Source organism: Salvelinus alpinus, chromosome 15 (assembly GCF_045679555.1).
Source record: "Salvelinus alpinus chromosome 15, SLU_Salpinus.1, whole genome shotgun sequence".
In the NCBI taxonomy this organism is placed as follows: domain Eukaryota; kingdom Metazoa; phylum Chordata; class Actinopteri; order Salmoniformes; family Salmonidae; genus Salvelinus; species Salvelinus alpinus.
In genome coordinates this window covers 55,051,007-55,073,400 of record NC_092100.1, presented here as the reverse complement: position 1 = coordinate 55,073,400, position 22,394 = coordinate 55,051,007, and the positions used below count along the sequence as shown (strand labels likewise).

General features: G+C 42.0%; 1 protein-coding gene across 1 annotated transcript; it reads left to right on the top strand.

The window, feature by feature from the left end:
* Positions 1-7,089: 7,089 nt before the first annotated feature.
* On the top strand, positions 7,090-21,087 carry LOC139540360 (bisphosphoglycerate mutase-like). The gene is made up of 3 exons (XM_071344142.1): positions 7,090-7,211; positions 11,349-11,981; positions 12,787-21,087. The coding sequence occupies exons 2-3, from the start codon at positions 11,381-11,383 to the stop codon at positions 12,960-12,962; spliced, it is 777 nt and encodes a 258-aa protein (XP_071200243.1). The 5' UTR covers positions 7,090-7,211; positions 11,349-11,380; the 3' UTR covers positions 12,963-21,087.
* Positions 21,088-22,394: the final 1,307 nt, after the last annotated feature.

The window sequence follows — 22,394 nt, the reverse complement described above, 5'->3', positions numbered from 1 at the left end:
AGTTCCAGGGGGGAAAAAGGTGGTTAAGAGCTTCCTGGGGCTGGCATCCTACTATCGTAGGTTTGTGAAGGGGTTTGCGGGGGTAGCGGCTCCTTTGAACCACCTTCTCAAGGAGGACACTGTTTTTCAGTGGACCGAAGAGCACCAGCGGGCGTTTGAGGCCCTCAAACGTGCCCTGATGGAGGCCCCTGTCCTGGCCTCACCAGACCCGAACCGTCCGTTCATCCTGGACACCGACGCAAGCAATGAGGGTTTGGGGGCTGTGCTGGCTCAGCGTGGCCCTGATGGGGAACACGTAGTAGCTTATTACAGCAGAACTTTTGATAAGGCTGAAAAACGCTACTGCGTGACAAGGAGAGAGCTTTTGGCTGTCGTGGCAGCAGTACGCCATTTCAGGTACTACCTGGGGGGCCTGCCGTTTGTGGTCCGGACGGATCACTCCGCCCTGCAGTGGCTTCTCTCCTTCAAGGAGCCAGAGGGTCAGATTGCCCGCTGGCTGGAGGAGCTGCAACCCTACGACTTCCAGGTGGAGCACAGAGCCGGCCTTCGCCACAGCAATGCAGACGCCTTGTCCCGCCGCCCGTGTGCTGAGGATGGCTGTGGGTACTGCGCCAAACGGGTGGAGCGAGAGAGAGAACTGTGCAGGGAGGAGGGAGTCACCGCCACGGTGAGTCAGCTGAGTGTGACAGAGTGCCGGGAGCTTGAGGCTGTGGACGTTGGGGAGTGGAGGCGTTGCCAGGAGGAGGACGCAGAGCTGCGTCCTGTGCTGCGGTGGGTGGAAGAGAGAAGACGACCGCCGTGGGGGGAAGTAGCCCCTCTATCACCAGTCACCAAAGGACTGTGGGCTAAATTCACAGTCCTTAGAGTGGCTGAGGGAGTGCTCCAGAGGGGGTGGAAAAAGCCAGCGACTGGAGAAATTACGTGGCAGGTAGTGGTGCCCAAAAGGCTGCAGGGGAGCGTGTTACAGCAGCTTCATGGGGGAGTAGGCGCAGGGCATTTTGGGGTCTCCAAAACGTTAAAGCGCGTGCGTAAAGGCTTCTATTGGGCCAGGCACAGGAGGGATGTTGAGGACTTTTGTAGGCAGTGCGACGAGTGTGCTGCTAAAAAAGGACCTCCAGGTCAGTCACACGCCCTCCTACAACAATTCCCAGTAGGGGAGCCCATGGAGAGACTGGGGGTAGACATAGTAGGGCCGTTTCCAACCACAGACAGCGGTAACAGGTGGATTCTAACCGCCATGGACTACTTCACCAAGTGGCCGGAGGCTTACGCTCTCCCAGACCAGGAGGCGGGGACAGTAGCTGATGCGTTGGTGGAGGGAATAATCAGTCGGTTTGGGGTGCCACAGTCTATTCACAGCGACCAGGGGAGAAACTTCGAGTCACGGGTGTTCTCAGAGTTGTGTAGACGGTTAGGCGCGGAGAAGACGCGCACTACTCCGCTTCACCCCCAGAGTGATGGGCTGGTGGAAAGATTTAACAGAACATTAGCACAGCAGCTGGCCATCATTACCTCAAAACACCAGAGAGATTGGGACACCCACTTACCGTTTATTCTTATGGCGTGTAGGTCGGCTGTTCAAGAATCGACTGCGTGCTCCCCAGCACTACTAATGTTAGGTCGTGAGTTGCGCACCCCAGCCGAACTGACGTTTGGCCACCCTCCTGATAATGACGACGGGGTTTTGCCTGGCCCGAACTATGTGTGTCGTCTGCAGAACCGGTTAGAAGCGGCTCACACCTTCGCAAGAGAGCAACTCGAGAACGCAGGGGTGCGCCAAAAGCGCCACTACGACTCGCGCGCTAGGGGGAGGCACTTTGGAGCGGGAGAATGTGTGTGGCTTCACAACCCCACGCGCAAGAAGGGGCGGTGCCCAAAGCTGGACAGTGCATGGGTGGGGCGGTGTCTGGTGATAGAGAGAGTGGGGGAGGTGACGTACCGGGTGGAGGTCCCCCCACGGAGCAGGAAGGTGGTGGTCCACCGGGATCGATTGGCACCCTACAGAGGGAGGAAAACGGTAGGGAATGGGAGTGAGGGCTCTGATGTGAGCCCACGGGAACAGTCTAACGAGGAGACTCTAGCGCAACCTGAGCCTGGGGAGGGGGCTGCTTCTTCGGAGGGCGCTGGAAATGACATTGGGGCAGAGGAGTGTTCTGGGGGTTCACCGCTGAGAGTCACGGGGAGGCCCAAGAGACTGATGCGACCTCCGGGTCGTTTTAAGGATTTTGTTGTGTAACCCTAGGGGCTAGGGTTTAGAAAGGGGGGGGCTATGTAACGACCCGGTATTGTGTTCTGTGTTTGTGGGTGTGTTATGGTTCTCATGGCTACTAGCAGGGGTTAAATATGGAAAGGTTGGGGGGGTATGATGGGTAATCCCGCGGGATTTGGAAATGCATAAAATAGGGATTACTGTCTCATCTTTCTTTCTCTTCTGTTCGGGGCTTTGATCTGTTCCTATGAGAGTGACCCTTAACTCGACAGGGTAACATTGTGTACGTTCAGCATTTAGCGGCGTGGGTTGTGGCCGGGAACAATAGCCCAGTTTAGGAATAAACCTGTGTTCTGACCTGCACACCTAGAGTCCGTCTCTTTTCCCTTTATGACCCAGCCGGGTCATTACAATACTTTCCGAATGCACTGTATATACACTGGATGAAAGATATACTAAGAATGACATGTACAGTGGTACATATATTACAGTGAGCTATGTCAAGAATCCAGTATATAAATAAATATATGGTGTGTATAAATAGTGTAACTAAAATGTAATGTACAATAGTAGAAACATTAGAATGAGCTATGTTGAGAATATATTTAAATATTTAAATACACAGTACATGGCAAAATGGATAGAATTGCAGGAACTTAGCTTCCAGACCAAAGTTTGAAATATAAATACACTGCTCAAAAAAATAAAGGGAACACTTAAACAACACAATGTAACTCCAAGTCAATCACACTTCTGTGAAATCAAACTGTCCACTTAGGAAGCAACACTGATTGACAATAAATTTCACATGCTGTTGTGCAAATGGAATAGACAACAGGTGGAAATTATAGGCAATTAGCAAGACACCCCCAATAAAGGAGTGGTTCTGCAGGTGGTGACCACAGACCACTTCTCAGTTCCTATGCTTCCTGGCTGATGTTTTGGTCACTTTTGAATGCTGGCGGTGCTTTCACTCTAGTGGTAGCATGAGACGGAGTCTACAACCCACACAAGTGGCTCAGGTAGTGCAGCTCATCCAGGATGGCACATCAATGCGAGCTGTGGCAAGAAGGTTTGCTGTGTCTGTCAGCGTAGTGTCCAGAGCATGGAGGCGCTACCAGGAGACAGGCCAGTACATCAGGAGACGTGGAGGAGGCCGTAGGAGGGCAGCAACCCAGCAGCAGGCCCGCTACCTCCGCCTTTGTGCAAGGAGGAGCAGGAGGAGCACTGCCAGAGCCCTGCAAAATGACCTCCAGCAGGCCACAAATGTGCATGTGTCTGCTCAAACGGTCAGAAACAGACTCCATGAGGGTGGTATGAGGGCCCGACGTCCACAGGTGGCGGTTGTGCTTACAGCCCAACACCGTGCAGGACGTTTGGCATTTGCCAGAGAACACCAAGATTGGCAAATTCGCCACTGGCGCCCTGTGCTCTTCACAGATGAAAGCAGGTTCACACTGAGCACATGTGACAGTCTGGAGACGCCGTGGAGAACGTTCTGCTGCCAGCAACATCCTCCAGCATGACCGGTTTGGCGGTGGGTCAGTCATGGTGTGGGGTGGCATTTCTTTGTGGGGCCGCACAGCCCTCCATGTGCTCGCCAGAGGTAGCCTGACTGCCATTAGGTACCGAGATGAGATCCTCAGATCCCTTGTGAGACCATATGCTGGTACGGTTGGCCCTGGGTTCCTCCTAATGCAAGACAATGCTAGACCTCATGTGGCTGGAGTGTGTCAGCAGTTCCTGCAAGAGGAAGGCATTGATGCTATGGACTGGCCCGCCCGTTCCCCAGACCTGAATCCAATTGAGCACATCTGGGACATCATGTCTTGCTCCATCCACCAACGCCACGTTGCACCACAGACTGTCCAGGAGTTGGCGGATGCTTTAGTCCAGGTCTGGGAGGAGATCCCTCAGGAGACCATCCGCCACCTCATCAGGAGCATGCCCAGGCATTGTAGGGAGGTCATACAGGCACGTGGAAGCCACACACACTACTGAGCCTCATTTTCACTTGTTTTAAGGACATTACATCAAAGTTGGATCAGCCTGTAGTGTGGTTTTCCACTTTAATTTTGAGTGTGACTCCAAATCCAGACCTCCATGGGTTGATAAATTTGATTTCCATTGATAATTTTTGTGTGATTTTGTTGTCAGCACATTCAACTATGTAAAGAAAAAAGTATTTAATAAGAATATTTCATTCATTCAGATCTAGGATGTGTTATTTTAGTGTTCCCTTTATTTTTTTGAGCAGTGTATATATGCAGGTGAATGGTGTTTATAGACAATATGCAAATAGAAAAGGTGTGTTTAGCAGTAGTTATATAGGATGAGCCATGACTAGAATACAGTATATACATATAAAGTCTTTAAAACAGTATAGAAACATTATTAAAGTGACCAGCGTTCAATGACTCTATGTACATGGGGCAGCAGTCTCAAAGGTGCAAGGTAGAGCACAGGGTGGTAGCCGGCTAGAGACAGTGTCTACAGATTCTGTCCAGTAGAAGAGGAAAGGGTAATTTGAATGTCTGACTCACCTTTAACGTAACAGTCAGGTATAATAAACTCTTTAATAGACAGATGTAACAGATCCAAGTGAAATCAGATAATTTCATGAGTTGGATGATTACTTGTGCAAATACTCTGAATGTAGATCGGTCTTCAAAGACAGACAGGTAGATTTTAGTGTACTCGTTTGCACTTAAATGAAAGATTAGCTGACTAAGCAGCTGATTTGTCATGTGTGTCATCCCGGTGCTTGGGAAGTGAACAGGATGGGGCTGTGTTGACTAATTAAAAATGTCCTTTTGACACAGGGATCATAATTAAATGTGGGATGATTTAGTTCTCAGTGAGTGGGGGTCTGACTTTTTTGGTTAAAAACGTTTCTGTGTGAAAGCAACCAAGGAGAGGAAATTCTGAAGTTTTTGAGATTTTAAATAGATTACAACAGAAGGAAAAAGCTTAAATTCCCACTGAAAGGTGACTTCCGAGCTGTGTGGCTCAGAACATCTTTCAAAAAGCTGCCATTTCACTGTGTTTAAGGCAAACACTTGCAGCCCACGTATCATATCAGATTAAGTAATCCAAGATGTAATCAGATGTTTTAATAATGTCATCCGATAACAAATATTTTTAAGTAATCTGGTCTGATTACAGTTACTTCATTTTTCGAATCTGATTACATAATCCTTGTTACATGTCTTCTGTTATTACCCAACCCTGATTATACTACTAATACATAATAATAGTATTATACTACTAAGTAATTAATACTTGTACCTATAATATTGTATCCCAGACCAAACTGGTGAAGAAGGCCACATCTCTGCTGGTGGCTGAAAAAGAGTAGATGGTGGTTGACAGAGATACCACACTGAGTGAATGAGTCCCACCACTCAAACTCTCTGGGCTGTCTGTACAGGACCTACAGGTACTATAAGTATGAGTATATACAGACATATTACGATGTAATCAGGAACAGTACTATGAGTATGAGTATATTCAGGTATATTTAGGTACTTTGATTACGAGTACGGAATATTCAGGTACGAATCTGCTTTCTCTTCACAGAATATTTGTAAAGTACTGCAAATTGAGGTTGTTGTTTGAAGAGCGGTACAATGTCGCAAATTAAAGTTTCCAAAAGTGACATAGAGGTACCAGACCAACAGATTCTCAAATTAAAATATTACAAACCGATAAATTCACAGTATGATCTTTCAATTCACACTCTATCCATGTATGGGATATATTATTATGTGAATGTATAGCTCTCTGAAGATATTAAACCTTTGTTCTGGTCAATATTCTAAAATATAATGTGCTACCATAAAAGCAAAACAGATTTTTTTGACAATAAAATTTGAATCAAATCAATGTACAGACAGTACATATTCGTGTTGGTATGTGAGACATTTATTTTTTAAACCTTGCGATGTGGCAATATAGATTGGAAATCTGACCATGAAAATCATTGAGCTGAAGGGCAAAAAGTGACCTCAGTTGAAGAGGGTAAGAGTATCAGCTGAAACAATGTTGGGGGCTCTGCTGGGAGCCAGGGTCAAAGTCTGTTGACTTAAAGGCCAACCTCAAGACTGTCAAAAAGGAGGAGAAGGTAAGGGAAGTAGCAGTTTTACATAGTAAGATAGTAAAATAATTCTAGTCATTCAATAGAAAACATTGTCTTATTTTTAATGGAAAGTAATGTATTACTTTTATGTAATTTGTTATGAAATTGCATTTATATGATGTAGTATGGACACACACAATGTTGGATAGTTAGAAGTTATTCATAAAAGTGTGTTACTGTCAATAAAGCACTTATTAACATCGTATTATAATTGTCACTTGCATGTGTAACAGTATAACTTTAGTCCGTCCCCTCGGGCGCGAACCAGAGACCCTCTGCAAACATCAACAACAGTCACCCACGAAGCATCGTTACCCATCGCACCACCGCTAACTAGCTAGCCATTTCACATCCGTTACACATTGTCAACAGTCAACTGCACAGTTCATCCCACAAAGTTAACACTGCGTTTGTGTGAGTGCGCGCGTGTGTGAGTGAATGCGTGTGTGTGCGTGCGAGCCTGCGCATGTTGTTTGCATTGTGTATCAATCATAGTTTATACTGTCGTTTTTTTAACAAAAAAAGTACAGTATTTCCCTCTTTGCAGGCAAAACACTAACATAGCAGATACTTATTAATAATGTCCACATTCGGTGACTTTTAAAATGTAGCCAGCTAAATATGCCATGCCACGCCTTCTTCCTCCATGATGACGGTTCCAGACAGCGCGAGCCGTTCCTTTCATCCGTCCATATATGGGCAGCACACGTTACACAAATCCCGCCCAAATGTGAGATTTACCGCTTCGATTGGACCACAAGCTGTCAGTCGCGGACTTCTTTTGAACGCTCTGGATGGTGTTACAAATATCTGTCATCAGTCACGACTGCACGACAATTGGTCTAAACTTGTAACTCACGCAGGGTAAGGTAGTAGCCATGCTATTATTGTAATACATTTTCAGTTTTAATTGTTATTGACCCGCATTTTGTAGCTTGAACGTCTTTACACGCATGCCCTCGTAAAAACGCATGCACGCTATCTGGATTCTGGACAGAGTAGGCTACCAATGTATGAGATGACAAGTGCAAGGCATCCCAGCTAACGTTAGCTGCTTTTATTGTCTGTTGATATGATGTAATAATATGGTATTGCGTATTCATTACGACACAGGGAATGTGTAATAGCCACATTTCGTTGTTTAGATTCAGCGTTACCCTGTGCAATTATGTTTAACTTGGGTTAACATAACCGTGTGTTGGTTTGTAGTATGCCACTTGAAATTATTGACCTACCAGACCCACCCCTTAAACCTATCAGCCATGTTGATGATGGCTACTGCTTCTGATATCACGCTCATTAACAATAGAGTTGCATACAAGTAAAATATGAGGCTTATAGCAAGCGGAGTTGTGTACATGTAACTAATAACAGTGCTTAATTAATAGTGTGTGCCGTGACAAAACGTATGCACGGGTGGAGGGTGACCTCAGTGGATCTGGAAGAAAAAAAAAACATTTATAATAAAGCATTGCATGCATATCATCGCAATTGCTAGTGCCGTAGAGTAGAAGCACTTGCAGAAGTAGCAAACATGGGGAACATTTTTAGTAGTTTATGGTCCGGGAAAAATGGGGTCTTTTATGAACGCATTTCATGCATTTATACAATGACAGGAGACTTAGGCAGATACCACACAAATGATCGAAATGACAGTTTACTTTGACACAGACAAACTGAGAATCTGAGATCAATAAAAAACAACCTTGTCTTGAATCCATCCATGGCCTAGGCCTCAACCTGGTCTCAGAGCATTTTGTATTATTCTGTATGTGAATCTGAGACACTCCATTTAGTGTGATAAGTTATGTGTGGTATGGTTACATAAGACAGATGCTTACTTAAGTAGGGTGTTTGATCGGGGTGGTTGGGTTCAAATATCATCACAGACAATTCTAAACTCAGCAAAAAAAGAAACTTTCTTTAACTGTCAACTGCATTTATTTTTAGCAAACTTAACATGTAAATATTTGTATGAACATAACAAGATTCAACAACTGAGACCATAAACTGAACAAGTTCCACAGACATGTGACTAACAGAAATTGAATAAGGGGGGGTCAAGGGGGGGTCAAAATCAAAGGTAACAGTCAGTATCTGGTGAGGCCATGAGCTGCATTAAGTACTGCAGTGCATCGCCGCCTCATGGACTGCACCAGATTTGCCAGTTCTTTCTGTGAGATGTTACCCCGCTCTTCAACCAAGGCACCTTCAAGTTCCCGGACATTTCTGGGGGGAATGGCCATAGCCCTCCATCCCCGATCCAACAGGTACCAGACGTGCTCAATGGGATTGAGATCCGGGCTCTTCGCTGGCCATGGCAGAACACTGACATTTCTGTCTTGCAGGAAATCGCGCACAGAACGAGCAGTATGGTTGGTGGCATTGTCATACTGGAGGGTCATGTCAGGATGAGCCTGCAGGAAGGGTATCGTATGAGGGAGGAAGATGTCTTCCCTGTAACACACAGCATTGAGATTGCCTGCAATGACAACAAGCTCAGTCCGATGATGCTGTGACACACCACCCCAGACCATGACGGGCCCTCCACCTCCAAATCGATCCCGCTCCAGAGTACAGGCCTCGGTGTAACGCTCATTCCTTCGACGATAAATGCGAATCTGACCATCACCCCTGGTGAAACAAAACTGCGACTCGTCAGTGAAGAGCACTTTTTGCCAGTCCTGTCTGGTCCAGCGATGGTGGGTTTGTGCCCATAGGCGAAGTTGTTGCCTGTGATGTCTGGTGAGGTCCTGCCTTACAACAGGTCTACAAGCCCTCAGTCCAGCCTCTCTCAGCCTATTGCGGACAGTCTGAGCACTGATGGAGGGATTGTGCGTTCCTGGTGTAACTCGGGCAGTTGTTGTTGCCATCCTGTACCTATCCCGCTGGTGTGATGTTCGGATGTACCGATCCTGTACAGGTGTTGTTACATGTGGTCTGCCACTGTGAGGACGATCAGCTGTCAGTCCTGTCTCCTTGTAGCGCTGTCTTAGGCGTCTCATAGTATGTACATTGCCATTTATTGCCCTGGCCACATCTGTAGTCCTCATGCCTCCTTGCAGCATGCCTAAGGCACGTTCAAGCAGATGAGCAGGGGCCCTGGGCATCTTTCTTTTGGTGTTTTTCAGAGTCAGTAGAAAGGCCTCTTTTAGTGTCCTAAGTTTTCATAACTGTGACCATAATTGCCTACCGTCTGTAAGCTGTTAGTGTCTTAACCATCGTTCCACAGGTGCATGTTCATTATTTGTTTATGGTTCATTGAACAAGCATGGGAAACAGTGTACCTTTACAATGAAGATCTGTGAAGTTATTTGGATTTTTACGAATTATCTTTGAAAGACAGGGTCCTGAAAGAGGGACGTTTCTTTTTTTGATGAGTTTAGCTAATTAACAACTTTTCAACTACCTTTTTAAGTATAACGCAAACGTCTGGCAACGCAAATGTCTAGCAACCCAAAGGTTGCAAGTTCGAATCTCATCACAGACAATTTTTTGCTAATTAGCAACTTTTCAACTTACTAATTTTTTGCTGCTTTGCAATTACTGACCCTAGCCTTTTTAGCTAACCCTTCTACTAACCTTTACGCTTTTAGCTAACCCTAACCTTAAACCTTTAATCTAACTTCTAAACTTAACCCTAACCTATGTCCCCTAGCCTAGCTAACGTTAGCAAGCTAGAATTCGTAACATTAGTTTTGCAAAGTTGTAACATATTGTACGTTTTGCAAATTCATAACATATTGTACGTTTGCAAATTCGTAACATATAAGACATTGTTGCGAATTCATAACATAATGTACATTTTTCAAATTTGTGACCTATAATCAGAATTGTAATTTTTAACATATCATACGAAATGGGTGATGGACATCCACAAATGAATACATACCATACTAAAAGCATTGTTCACGTATTTACGTACAGAATAATACGAAATGCTCTGAGGCCAGGTTGTAGGCCTAGGTGTGTGGAGATATATTGTAGGCTACAATATGAGGGAATTATAGTCTGGAAAATGCGTTCCAATTTCACTGAATCACCCAATGATGCGCAGCTCACACGTTGCTGATGGCCAATGCGTCTGTGCCAAAAGCCTATCTCTCTCTTTTTTAACTTTACAAAGTAAATCAAGTATTCTTTTAGCTTAAAGCAGACAGATTTGAGTCGTCTCTTTTCATCAGGAGCCATTTGCTTTCTAACCTTGTGTTTTCCCGTGACAGCAGCACTTCTATAACTTTGGCAAATGTATTGCAATTCGCACGGCTATGATTCTGTATGGAAATAAGTGATGGTGCAACGCTGGAGAGATGAGAGTTGCAGGCTCATGTCTATCAGCGTAGAGGGAGAGAGATCATATCAAGTTGATCTCATTCTAGTTCTGTGAGATACAGGCGAGCTTCTCATACAGCCATGGCCAAGCGTTGGTTTCAAACAGGTTACTATGTTGGTCAAATCATAAGCCCAGGCCGGCCCAACTTGATTCATAAGCCCGGCTGGCCCAACCTGCTGGGATTGAACTTTGACCGCTTTTATTCTAATTTTTACATTGCAAAAAAGTGAAAATAAGGTGGCTATTATTCAATCAAATAGGTTGTGGAACAAAGCAGTCCAAAACTGAGCGGTTCCGGCTCAAATGAAGCACGGGTAATAATACAAAGCACCACTGAATTGCTGCTGTACATTTAGGTTGTTGAAACTCATCAAGTAGCCTATTTTAGACTAGTTGAATAATTTTTATTTAAGTTGTGTGCTAAGTGACTGACGATGTTAGCTGGCCACAGTCACAGTCCAGTGCATTATGTAACTGAACCTGCACCCTCAGCTTCTATAATTCAACCCATTGTTTGTTTTTGTACAGTACAGGCTCCTGCTGCCAGCCTGTCCTTCCGGATGTCCTATAATTCAACCCATTGTTTGTTTGTGTACAGTACAGGCTCCTGCTGCCAGCCTGTCCTTCCGGATGTCCTATAATTCAACCCATTGTTTGTTTGTGTACAGTACAGGCTCCTGCTGCCAGCCAGTCTTTCCGGATGTCCAAGTACAAAGTCTTTGTGATGAGGCATGGAGAAGGGGCCTGGACCAAAGAGAACCGCTTCTGCAGCTGGGTGGACCAGAGGCTGAGTGAGGATGGGGTAAAGGAGGCCCTAGCGTGCGGTCACCTCCTAAGAGATGCAGGCTACCACTTGGATGTGGTCTTCACATCCCTGCTCAGCCGCTCCATCCACACAGCCTGGCTGCTGCTAGAGGCCATGGGGCAGGAGTGGGTCCCAGTGGTGAAATCGTGGAGGCTGAATGAGCGCCATTATGGTGCTCTGATCGGACTCAACCGCGCCGAGATGGCCCTAAACCACGGTGAGGAGCAGGTGAAACAGTGGAGGAGGAGTTACGACCTCACGCCGCCGCCTATCGACAAATCACACCCTTACTTTCTGGAGATCTACAACGACCGGCGGTATTCTACTTGCGATGTTTCTAAAGAGGATCTCCCTAAGTCGGAGAGCCTGAAGGATGTCTTAGAGAGGCTCCAGCCATACTGGGATGGCACCATTGTGCCGGAGATCAAACAGGGGAAATCGGTGCTCATCTCTGGGCATGGGAATAGCTGCAGGGCACTGCTGAAACACTTACAAGGTATAACTGGTGTGTGTGTGTGTGTGTGTGTGTGTGTGTGTGCGTGTGTGTGCGTGCGCAACCACACTAGGCTTGACTGCATCAGCTCCACCATTATTACCATTGACATTTGCTGCACTTCTATTGTCCTTTTTAGTTCTCTTTTGTTACTGCAGATTTGAGTAAGAGCTGCATGGCCACTTTCTCTTTCACTTCCATTTGAATGTTTGAATCTACAAAGGGAGTTCGCTAGGCCCTCTATGCTTTAGGCCTAGTTCGTAACTATCATTCACTCCCATTTGGTTTATAGCAGTATATATGAGTTCCAGAAATGGCACGTGGTTGAACTTGTACAAAAAGGGCACTAGGTTTATGTTACATCAGGCTACTGCCATGAGATCCACATTGACCTTTTAGCTCCTCCACTGGTCACCCTGTAACTTTATAGACAGTGATGTAATGGGGATATTAATTATAAATCATCTATGCTATATAGCAGGAATTTTTGTCTTGCTCATTTGTTGTCAAAGATGACCTACGTTATAGTCCTATAGTAGTCTGTTGCACATAAGAAAGTTATTCCCTTATCTGTTTATTTTGATTTGGTTTTAATTGGTTATTGAGCCTTCAGATAAGTTTACTTCAGATAGCCCGTGTACAGAAATCAGAAAAGCTTTACATAAGAATATGGGATTAAGCTGTACTAACATAATGGTTATATTATCGTCATGGTGATAGTATAATAGTATGCCACGGGTTGTTTGTTTACTGTGGTTCACAGCAGCACGACACTACAAATCAAACATGATCTCTATTATTTCAACAGGTATATCAGATGCTGATATCGTCAACGTGACGTTACCCACAGGAACGCCCATTCTGATTGAGCTGGATGAGAACTTCCGGCCCACCAAACCCATGCAGCTCCTGGGAGACCAGGAAGCCATCCAGGCAGCCATCAGGAAGGTGGAGGATCAGGGGAAGGTTAAACAAACAGCCTGATTGGCCTGAATCTAGTCAACTGAATTCTAGTCATTCTAGATTCAAAAATCTAGTCAACTGAATTATATTCATTATAGATACTAGTGGCTTCTAGAATTTAGTCAACTGGTTGTAAGACTAATATACGAATTTGCCCAGGCCTGGGCTAGCACTTATTTGGTTGCCTGTTATGCACCATTAATCAGATTCACTCAAAGCTGAATTCTTGATTTAATTCAATCAATATTAAGTACATGCTATTGTAGCCAGTAAGTCTCATAGTGAATTGACCGTATACATAATCGTGGTATGGACTTAACCCAGGCTACCCTATTGGGTGCAACAAGGAAACAAAATAATATTGTTCATACAGAAATAAGTGGTGTGCTGAAGGGAGTTACATTAACAGGCATATCTATCATTAACAAGCATATTTGGTAATAGGCTGACTAAGCGTGTATTGAGGCATTTTGGCATTAAAGGAATAGCAGCCTGTGAAACCATCAAATGTTCCTTTAAAAAAAAAAAAAACTTTTCCAAACCCCTGTCACGTGCCTTCACTGCCATTATTCTCAATATCTGTAGGACTTTGCGATGCAATTTTGTTAGTTCTTACAAGTGAATTATGACTGTGACAGAATACAGAATCTAGCAGTAGAATATGAGCCAGCACTAACAGGTACAAATTATGTTATTTATCAAGAAACTTTAAAAGCACTTCATAACAAGTATTACCTCATTGAGACTGACAGTCAGGCTATTCATTCCAAGACAGGTCGGTGATTGTGTGATCAAAGCTTCTTTTAGTACAGTAATGCTGTAAATGTGTTGTTGAAAAAGATAGGTCAAACTTGATAAGAACATGTCTGCTCATATGCTACATGCTAGTTTAAGAGAAGTTCGTATGAAATAACTGTAGTGCTCATGCGGTTAATCATAAAATACCTACGTTGACATGCTGATTTATGACTTGCAGTATATTGCCGTATAATTTGACACAGAAGCTTCTCTTGTTTCAATTTGTGACCCACCACCTGGATTCGGTCCTATGTAGCAAATGTTTTATTTTTTATTTTTTACATTGGATGAAAGTAGAGAAAGTAGAGACTCAGAGCTAGAAAATGGTATTTGATACACTGCAGTTGAGGAACAATGGAAAATGTATTCTGCTTTGAATGTTGATGAACTTGTAACCCTATTTTTGAGAAAATTGCTATTAATGTTTTGGTACACCTACTGGAGAGCTCTTCTTTGTCTACACCCATTCAACATTGTTCACACCCTCTTAAGCCTCACCCATCTCTTTAAGGATTCACATGTGAGCAAGGGGTAAAAGTAGTAGCCTACAATAAGGAAAAACTCCAGGTAAAAATATACTTTATCTAGTCCTATATCCTAATATGACATTGTTGCAGGTCATGTTGTTCAACACATTACTATCTCTGGTAAACACACACTATATCAAATAAAATCTATGTTTATTTAAGGTGTAAACGGTACAGTGAAATGGTTACTTGCGTAGTAATATAAAAACAGAAAGAGTCCAGATAAAAATATTTGTAAAATATTTTATAGTTATTAGATGACGCTTACCCAGACAAACCTGTCCATATTGATGGGTCATGTGTAACCACCCCACGGCCCCATCTAGCTAAGTGGATGGGTCACTATTGTCTAGACATGTACACTTGTTCATGAAATACAAAAGATGTCTGTAATTCACCCCGGTCACACCTGGCTAACTCGATGTAATCATCTGGCGAAGTTGAGTCTTTTTGTTTAGACCTGTAGCTAAACAATGAGCCGGCATAATCCCAACTCCAACTACAATCAATAGAAACATTGTCATAGCTGTAGTATGAATCTGCAGGTAGCTGTGGTGGTAAAGCTAAAGCTAACCAAATAGGTTCAATGTTAGCTAGGTAACATTAGGCTATAACTAGCAACGCAAATGGATTTCTGATTTGAATACATTTTATTTTTGAATGGCAACAATAATAACAATATTACACATCAATACAGGGACATTCCTGTGAATACAATGAAAGAAATGATATAATAGAACACCAGGCGAACCCCCCCCAAATAGAATAATTCAGGACATTATTAATGTGACAAGGCAATGAGAGACATGACTTTTTCAGAGATATGAATTCTTCCAACTTTTTAAGTTTCACAAGTTTGATAGATTTATAAAATTGTAAAAGGTCAATGGAAAAAAACCTACAAAATAAGGAATCTTCCCACCGCATTTACATTTGTGAATATAATATTTTGCCAAGAGAATAATAATGTTAATAAAACAGTTAGGATCGGAATTACAAGGATAAGCAAAATGTCATTTTAACATCATCAAAGATAAACATAGGTAATTCTGGAGATTTTATACACAACCATTCATGAATTTCAATCCATAGTTTACTAGAATGGCGGCATGACAAAAATAAATGCTCTATAGATTCTGAATCAGAGGAACAAAAAACACAAGGCATTTTGTCAAAATAGAATCTTTTGTGCAAGAAATCATTTAACAGGGATAACTAGACAAGTAAGCTAAAAGGTAGTCGCTTTTGACCATAGCATGGGTTGGTCACTTCCATAGCAATATATTGAATTATAATCACCAAAAATTACTTAATTAACAGCCAATCGTATCCACTTATTGTTGCATTTTTTCCCCAAAAGGTTCAAGTGATTCATTTGTAAACTTGGAAAAGAGGGAACAACCTCATAATAAAGCAAACTGTTCTTAGTAAGTCCAAGTAAAGGAAGTGGAATTGCTTTGCAAACCTTAATATATTCTCTCTGAGTAATATTAACCTGAAATTTACCAATGAACTCATCGAATGGCAAAAACTCCCCAGTGTCGTCTACCAAATCACATACAAAATGAATACCCTTGTCAAACCAAAGGCCTTTGAAAATGGATTTCCTATTAATTTAATAACTCTATTATTCCAAATCAATGTTTTGTGGGGGGGGAAATTGTGCTTGAATATAATTTTCCAGAAAAATAACATTAGCTGGTGAAACTTAGACAATTTCCCAGGTAATTTTGGAGGGTCAAAATCACATTTCTTTAGGAATTTAAGTCCACCAAGTTTATTAAACAGACTGTTAGGGATATGATACCACATAGAAGTAGGATTAGACAGACATAATATCAACCATTTAATTCTAAAAGCACCCACTAACGACTCAAAATCAATAGCCTGTAAATCTCCACGATCATAGTCTTACTAATTGTGATTTCTGAATATAGTGTGTTTTATTCCTCCAAACAAATCTTAATATAACAGAATTTACTTTTTTTAATGTTATTAGAAGAAAGAAAAAGGGACTGACTTGGGTAAATGGTTCTAGATAAACCATCTGTCTTGGACAAAAAAATACGACCCAAAATTGAGATCACATTGCTTCCACTGACTTAATGAAACTCTCATGGAATTAATCCTATTATCGATGTTTAAAGATTCTCTATCTGAAATGTTTTTAGTGATAACAATTCCTAAATATTTAACTTCCTTTTTAACAGGTATGGAGGCAATGTTGACGAAGGCAATGTTGACGGAGTCACAGCAAAGAATTGTCATGAGATCACATTTGTTAAGGTTGAGAGTCAACCCAGAGGCCATAGAACATTTCTTGATTCTGTCAATAGCCAAGGGAATAGACGCTCTATCCTTTAGGAAAAGGGCAGTATCATCTGCAAATTGACTGATATTTATATCTTTACCAAAAATACGGATCCATTTTAAATTCTCAGATTTGTTAAGAAATATGGCTAGTAAATCTGTGGCTAAAATAAATAAGAGGGGAGATTGGACAACCCTATCTAAATCCTCTAGCAATAGAGAAACAAGGGGATGTACCATTACTAATAGCCACCGAACTGCTAATATCATTATACAGTACATCATCCTTATCACTTAACAGAAATCCTCCCAAAAGTAGAGAGTTCTAAATTAAAAGTTGTGTTCTAAAGTGTCAAAAGCCTTAAAAAAAAAATCTAAAAACATTATAAATCCATCTTCTATGAACACTGTAATCTAAAATATTTAAAACCAATCGTATATGGTTATGGATACTGCTTCCTTTTAATGAATGCTGATTGAGTTTCACTGATTATATCATCAAGGCCTTTTCCCAGCCTATTGGCATAGACATGGGCTAGTAACTTATAGTCAGTTGCCAACAACGTGATTGGTCTCCAATTGTCCAGGTAAAGAGAGTCCTTCTTTGGGTTTGGGTATAACAACTATTAGTCCCTGTTCTCAAAGAAGGTGGTAAGATAGCATTAGCAATACCCTCTTGATAGACCAAAAGCAATAACTCTCTAATATCAGGCCAAAAATGTTGATAGAATTCAGGAGTCATGCCATCCGGTCCAGGAGATTTACCTATAGGCTTTTGTTTAATGGCTTAGTCCAACTAAGTAATATCTATATCAGAATCACAGAGTTTCTTAAACCTTTCTTCTATAGGGTTAACCGAGTTATTAACTGAATCAAAAAAGGAATTCAAGTCGCCTTCTGAAAGATGAGATTGATATAGTGAACTGTAGAAAGAGTATTTTCTTATTAATCACTTCAAGATCATCAGATATAGTGTCATTTACATAGATGGATGTAATACTATTCCTAGTCTGCCTACTCTTCTCCAAATGAAAGAAATAAGATGTTTTTTCAACTTTTTTAATCCATTTGGCCTTTGAACGGATGAAGGCACCCTGTTCCTTTTTCATCTTCATTTAAATCTAGTTTATTGCTCAGCCTGTTAATATCAACATCTGCTTGGAGAATCTTTTCTGAGCTACCATTTTACCAGTAGTGATGGCAAGACATTGAATTCTGAATTTAATCATTTCCCATTTGTTAGTAGAAGAAAGAGCAGGATCGAGACAGGTCTCTCTGGTAAGAGCTTTAGGCTGTAAACCAAATGACTCATTCTTTAAAAGAAAAGAGTTACATTTCCAGTATGCTTTAGAAAATCTCTTGTCATTATCAAAATAAAAGGAAAGAATAATGGAACAATGGTCTGTCAGAGGAGCTGAGGAAATACTACATTCACTGACAAGATTCATAAGATTGGAAGATGCCAACCAATTATCAATTCTAGATTTTAATTGTCTGTCGCTAGTTGTAGAGTTGAACCAAGAAAATTGTTTTAAAGTTGGATTCTGTGAACGCCAAATGTCGGAAAGTTGAAGTTGGAGCAGAAATGTAGAATTAAGTTATTAAAACAATGGGCTGAATGCCTGGTGGGATACCTATCCATCCAGTCATGAGGAGCAACATTTTAATCCCCTCCAGCAATAATGTTATCTGTAGAATATTTGTTTTTCAATTCAATTAAGACTTCACTAATAGATGTTAGAAGAATATAGTTTTTTGACTGTATGTTATAACCATAAATATTTACCAATATGTAACATGACCCTTTTATATTCGAAAACAATAGTTATCCAGTGACCCTCGGCATCACACCTGCTTTCTTAAACTGTACCTGGAAACCGTCTGAAAAGTATTCCCACACCAGCAGAATGAGATGAGCCATGGCTAAAAATGATCTTGTCACCCCATTGTGAAGTCCAACATTTTTAAGTCAGCATCTGAGGAACACGTCTCTTGAAATAAAAAACAATTGGACTTTAATGAATCTTTACAAAAACAAAAATTCAATGCGTTTTAAATTGGTATGTAAACCCCTGGTGTTCAAGAGTAAAAAGCAAAGAAATGTTGAAGAGCAGAGTATCCGAGATAGAGTTGTCTAGAAAAACGGCGACCCTGAATATGACGGTAGCATAAGCCCTTCAAAAATGTACTTGACGAACAGTAACGACCGTAGACGAACAGTAACGACCATAAAAGGAAAATAAATGGATAGACCGTGTAATAACACATATTATATTAATAGTTTAGATCTTCAATTGAACTCTCAAACTTAAAATAAAAACATATTTGACAGCTAATCAAGCCATATGAAAAATAAATGGAGATTTACTTACATAATATCAATCTTGAAACAAAACGAAATGAATAAAAGCTAACTGATATCTTAGTATGCCATCAAGTGAGAATCAAAAATCAGTGTGCTTACGTTGGTTAATGTTCACATTCAAAACTCGCCACTACGGACAGTATGGCCCTATGCAATATCACCTATATGCGGTGTTCAGATAAACGATTGCATGAATAAACTCACCAGTTGAAACGGTATATGGCTTCATTAGTATAAGCAGGCCAACTCATGAAGCATAAATCAGTCAGTCACGTGGCTCCACCCTGTGGTCGTCAATGACAGCAAACCTCTCGCGAAAGGAGGCTTTTTTTCTCCCTGCGTCTTGCCTCATCGACCTGTGGCCACAGCTTCGCATGGGCATCCCTGTCGCGCTTGCTCAAATCTTCTTTAAAGCGAATGCCTTTCTCCCTGTAGATCGGCGCAAGTTTGGCAGCTCTCCACACCTCGTCTCTCACGTTCCTCAACGCAAACATCATGATGACCTGTCTGTGTCTGTTCATCTCCTTTCTCTTATCTCCGAGAGGGTGTACAACATCTACAGCAATGTTCACAGCAGGGGGATATGGAACAACCTTCCCAATAATGTCAATCACAATCCCTCTGATATTCTCACCATCAGTTTCAGGTAGCCTGTTCAGTCTCGGCCCCCATCGGCGCTTGTATCGGTCCAGTTCAGCACTGGCTGTGCGCAGCTCCTCGTTTTCTTTTGTCAGGGCATCAACTTTATTTTTCAACAGTTTCACATCCGTGGTAATATCCTTAATGCCTGCTGCATTAAACTCTGTAGTTTTGTGGGGTTTCGAAGGGGTTATTTGGACACCTGTACCGAAGACTAATTCCTCCGACCTCGATACCGTTACTTCTGGGAGAGTGTCAAAATCTTCCATAGATTTTTTTGCTAACTTCCATCTCAGCTAATGTTACTAGTTAGCTAGTCTTGGCTGAACTTGCTTGAAGTATAACAAAGTGGAAAAGTGATGTTCGGTAAACCCCCAAAAAAGACAGCAAAAATTTAGAGCATCAATGTTGTTGAGAAATGTAGCAAAACTTTTGTAGTTCTCGATTGATAATGTTGTCTTACACGGCGGTAGAAAGGACTATCAAGACATACTGAGCAGCTCACGTTATAGACAGAAGCAGGCTACATGGCAGACCAATCCAAACTCATCTTCCGGCATATCCAGCCCATCCATTATCTCAGCCAGTGTTACCTTAAAAGTAAAAGTATTCTTAACATAGTTTAGGTTATGTGAACACCACTGCATTTTTAATTGAATACAGTGCTACTAAAGATGTTTAAGATTTGTACATTATTGGGATACTAGTATTCAGGGCCAGTCCTGGCCGTTCTGCAGACCTAGGCGGAAAAAAATGGCTGCCATTACAAGAATAATCCCAGTAAGCAAAATGAAGTTGAAAAAACGTCTAAAATAAGTATTTTTTCCAGACGTTGAAGTTGGGTTCAATTTAAGCTCTGAATGGAAGTTTAAAATAGGTATTTTCCGGTCGTTGAAAATAGGTATTTTCTGGATGTTTAAATCAGGTACATTTTTTGGTTCTGAATGAAAGTTGAAAATACGTAATTTATAGACGTCTATGTTTGGGCCAAATCAAGGCTGGTCCAGACCGGAAAAAAATCGGAACCAAACCCAGACCAAAAAAGTCCACTTTGACATTATGCGGCATTGTGTGTAGGCCAGTGACAGAAAAATCTAATTTCAATACATTTCAAATTCAGGCTGTAACTCAACAAAATGTGAAAAAATTCAAGGGGTGTGAATACTTTCTGAAGGCACATTGTTTGTGGGGCATTACTGTGGTGTTTTTTTTTACCCAGGGAAGATAAATGTATGTTACTTTGTTTGTGTGTCTCATTTTGTATTGTACGTCTGTCTGTCTAATATTTTTGTTACGCTCGCCATCTGTGTCATAATAACCATCATCTTTGGTGTTGTGGTCATTAGGGAAATGATGACTAATATTATTAGTTAATCCCTAAAACCGTAAATGTGTAAATATATTGATACTACAAAATACTGTAGTCATGTCCTGTAATGTATTATCCCCACGGTTATACTAAATGTGCAATGATGACATTAAGTATTAAACTTAGTTTGAAAACTTGGCTTTGCCATTTGATGGTTTCCATGGTGGTTATAGAATGAAAGGGAAATGACTCACTCTGTATTTGTAACGAATGTGAAAACAGAGTCAACAACACCCGAGGACAGAACCAAGGGGAGTGACAGATATAGGGAAGATAATCAAGGAGGTGATGGAGTCCAGGTGAGTGTCATGAGGTGCAGGTGCGCGAGACGATGGTGACAGGTGTGCGGGATAATCAGCAGCCTGATGACCTAGAGGCCGGAGAGGGGAGTATACGTGATAGTAATGATATGACTGTCTCAGAAGTTTTCTTTGTGGTAAAAATGCCAAAGATGTTTCAAAGATGTGAAAGTATAGCAGTGTAGTTGGTAGTGTATTATGATAAATGTTCCTTTAAGAAAATGTCTGTTCCTACCTGTTGGAGCTACAGTTTCCCTGAATCATGATACAGTCAAGTGAACTGCAATGAGCAAAGCCCAAAGATAATGAACCTCGACAATAGATAATGAACCTTTTCGTCCGGGTGACCACAGGCGGATACAGCGGGGAGTGGCTGTTTTAGTTATTTGGCATGAAGGAGAAGACGGGGACTGTGCCAAAAACCATCAGTTCTGGGTGTGAGACTGTCGCCTGGGATCAGGCTAACAAGAATGAGGAGTATGGTGTACAATATGATTCTTATTCCCCCTTGTGCTTAAACTGAGCTTGCATGTTGCAAAGGAACCAATAGAACATTTTTAAAAAGTGCAACCCTCACCCAGCTTGCATTCCAGAGAGGTAAAGCAAGATTTTAAATAATATTTGAACCTAGATCTGTTTAGCGTATTGGGAGGGTACTGTATATGTAGGCCTACACATGCACTACATGACCAAAAGTATATGGACACCTGCTCGTCCAACATCTCATTCCAAAATCATAGGCATGAATAGAGAGTTGGTCCTTCCTTTGCCGCTATAGGAGCCTCCACTGTTCTGGGAAGGCTTTCCACTAGATGTTGGAACATTGCTGCGGGGTCTTCCATTCAGCCACAAGAGCATTCGTGAGGTCAGGCACCGATGTTGGGTGATTAGGCCTGGCTTGCAGTTAGCGTTCCAATTCATCCCACAAGTGTTCGATGGGGTTGAGGTCAGGGCTCTGTGCTGGCCAGTCAAATTCTTCCCCACTGATCTCAACAAAGCAATTCTGTTTGGACCTCACTTTGTGCACATGGGCATTATAATTCTGAAACAGGAAAGGGCCTTCCCCAAACTGTTGCCACAAAGTTGGAAGCACAGAATCGTCTAGAATGTCATTGTATGCTGTAGCGTTAAGATGTCCCTTCACTG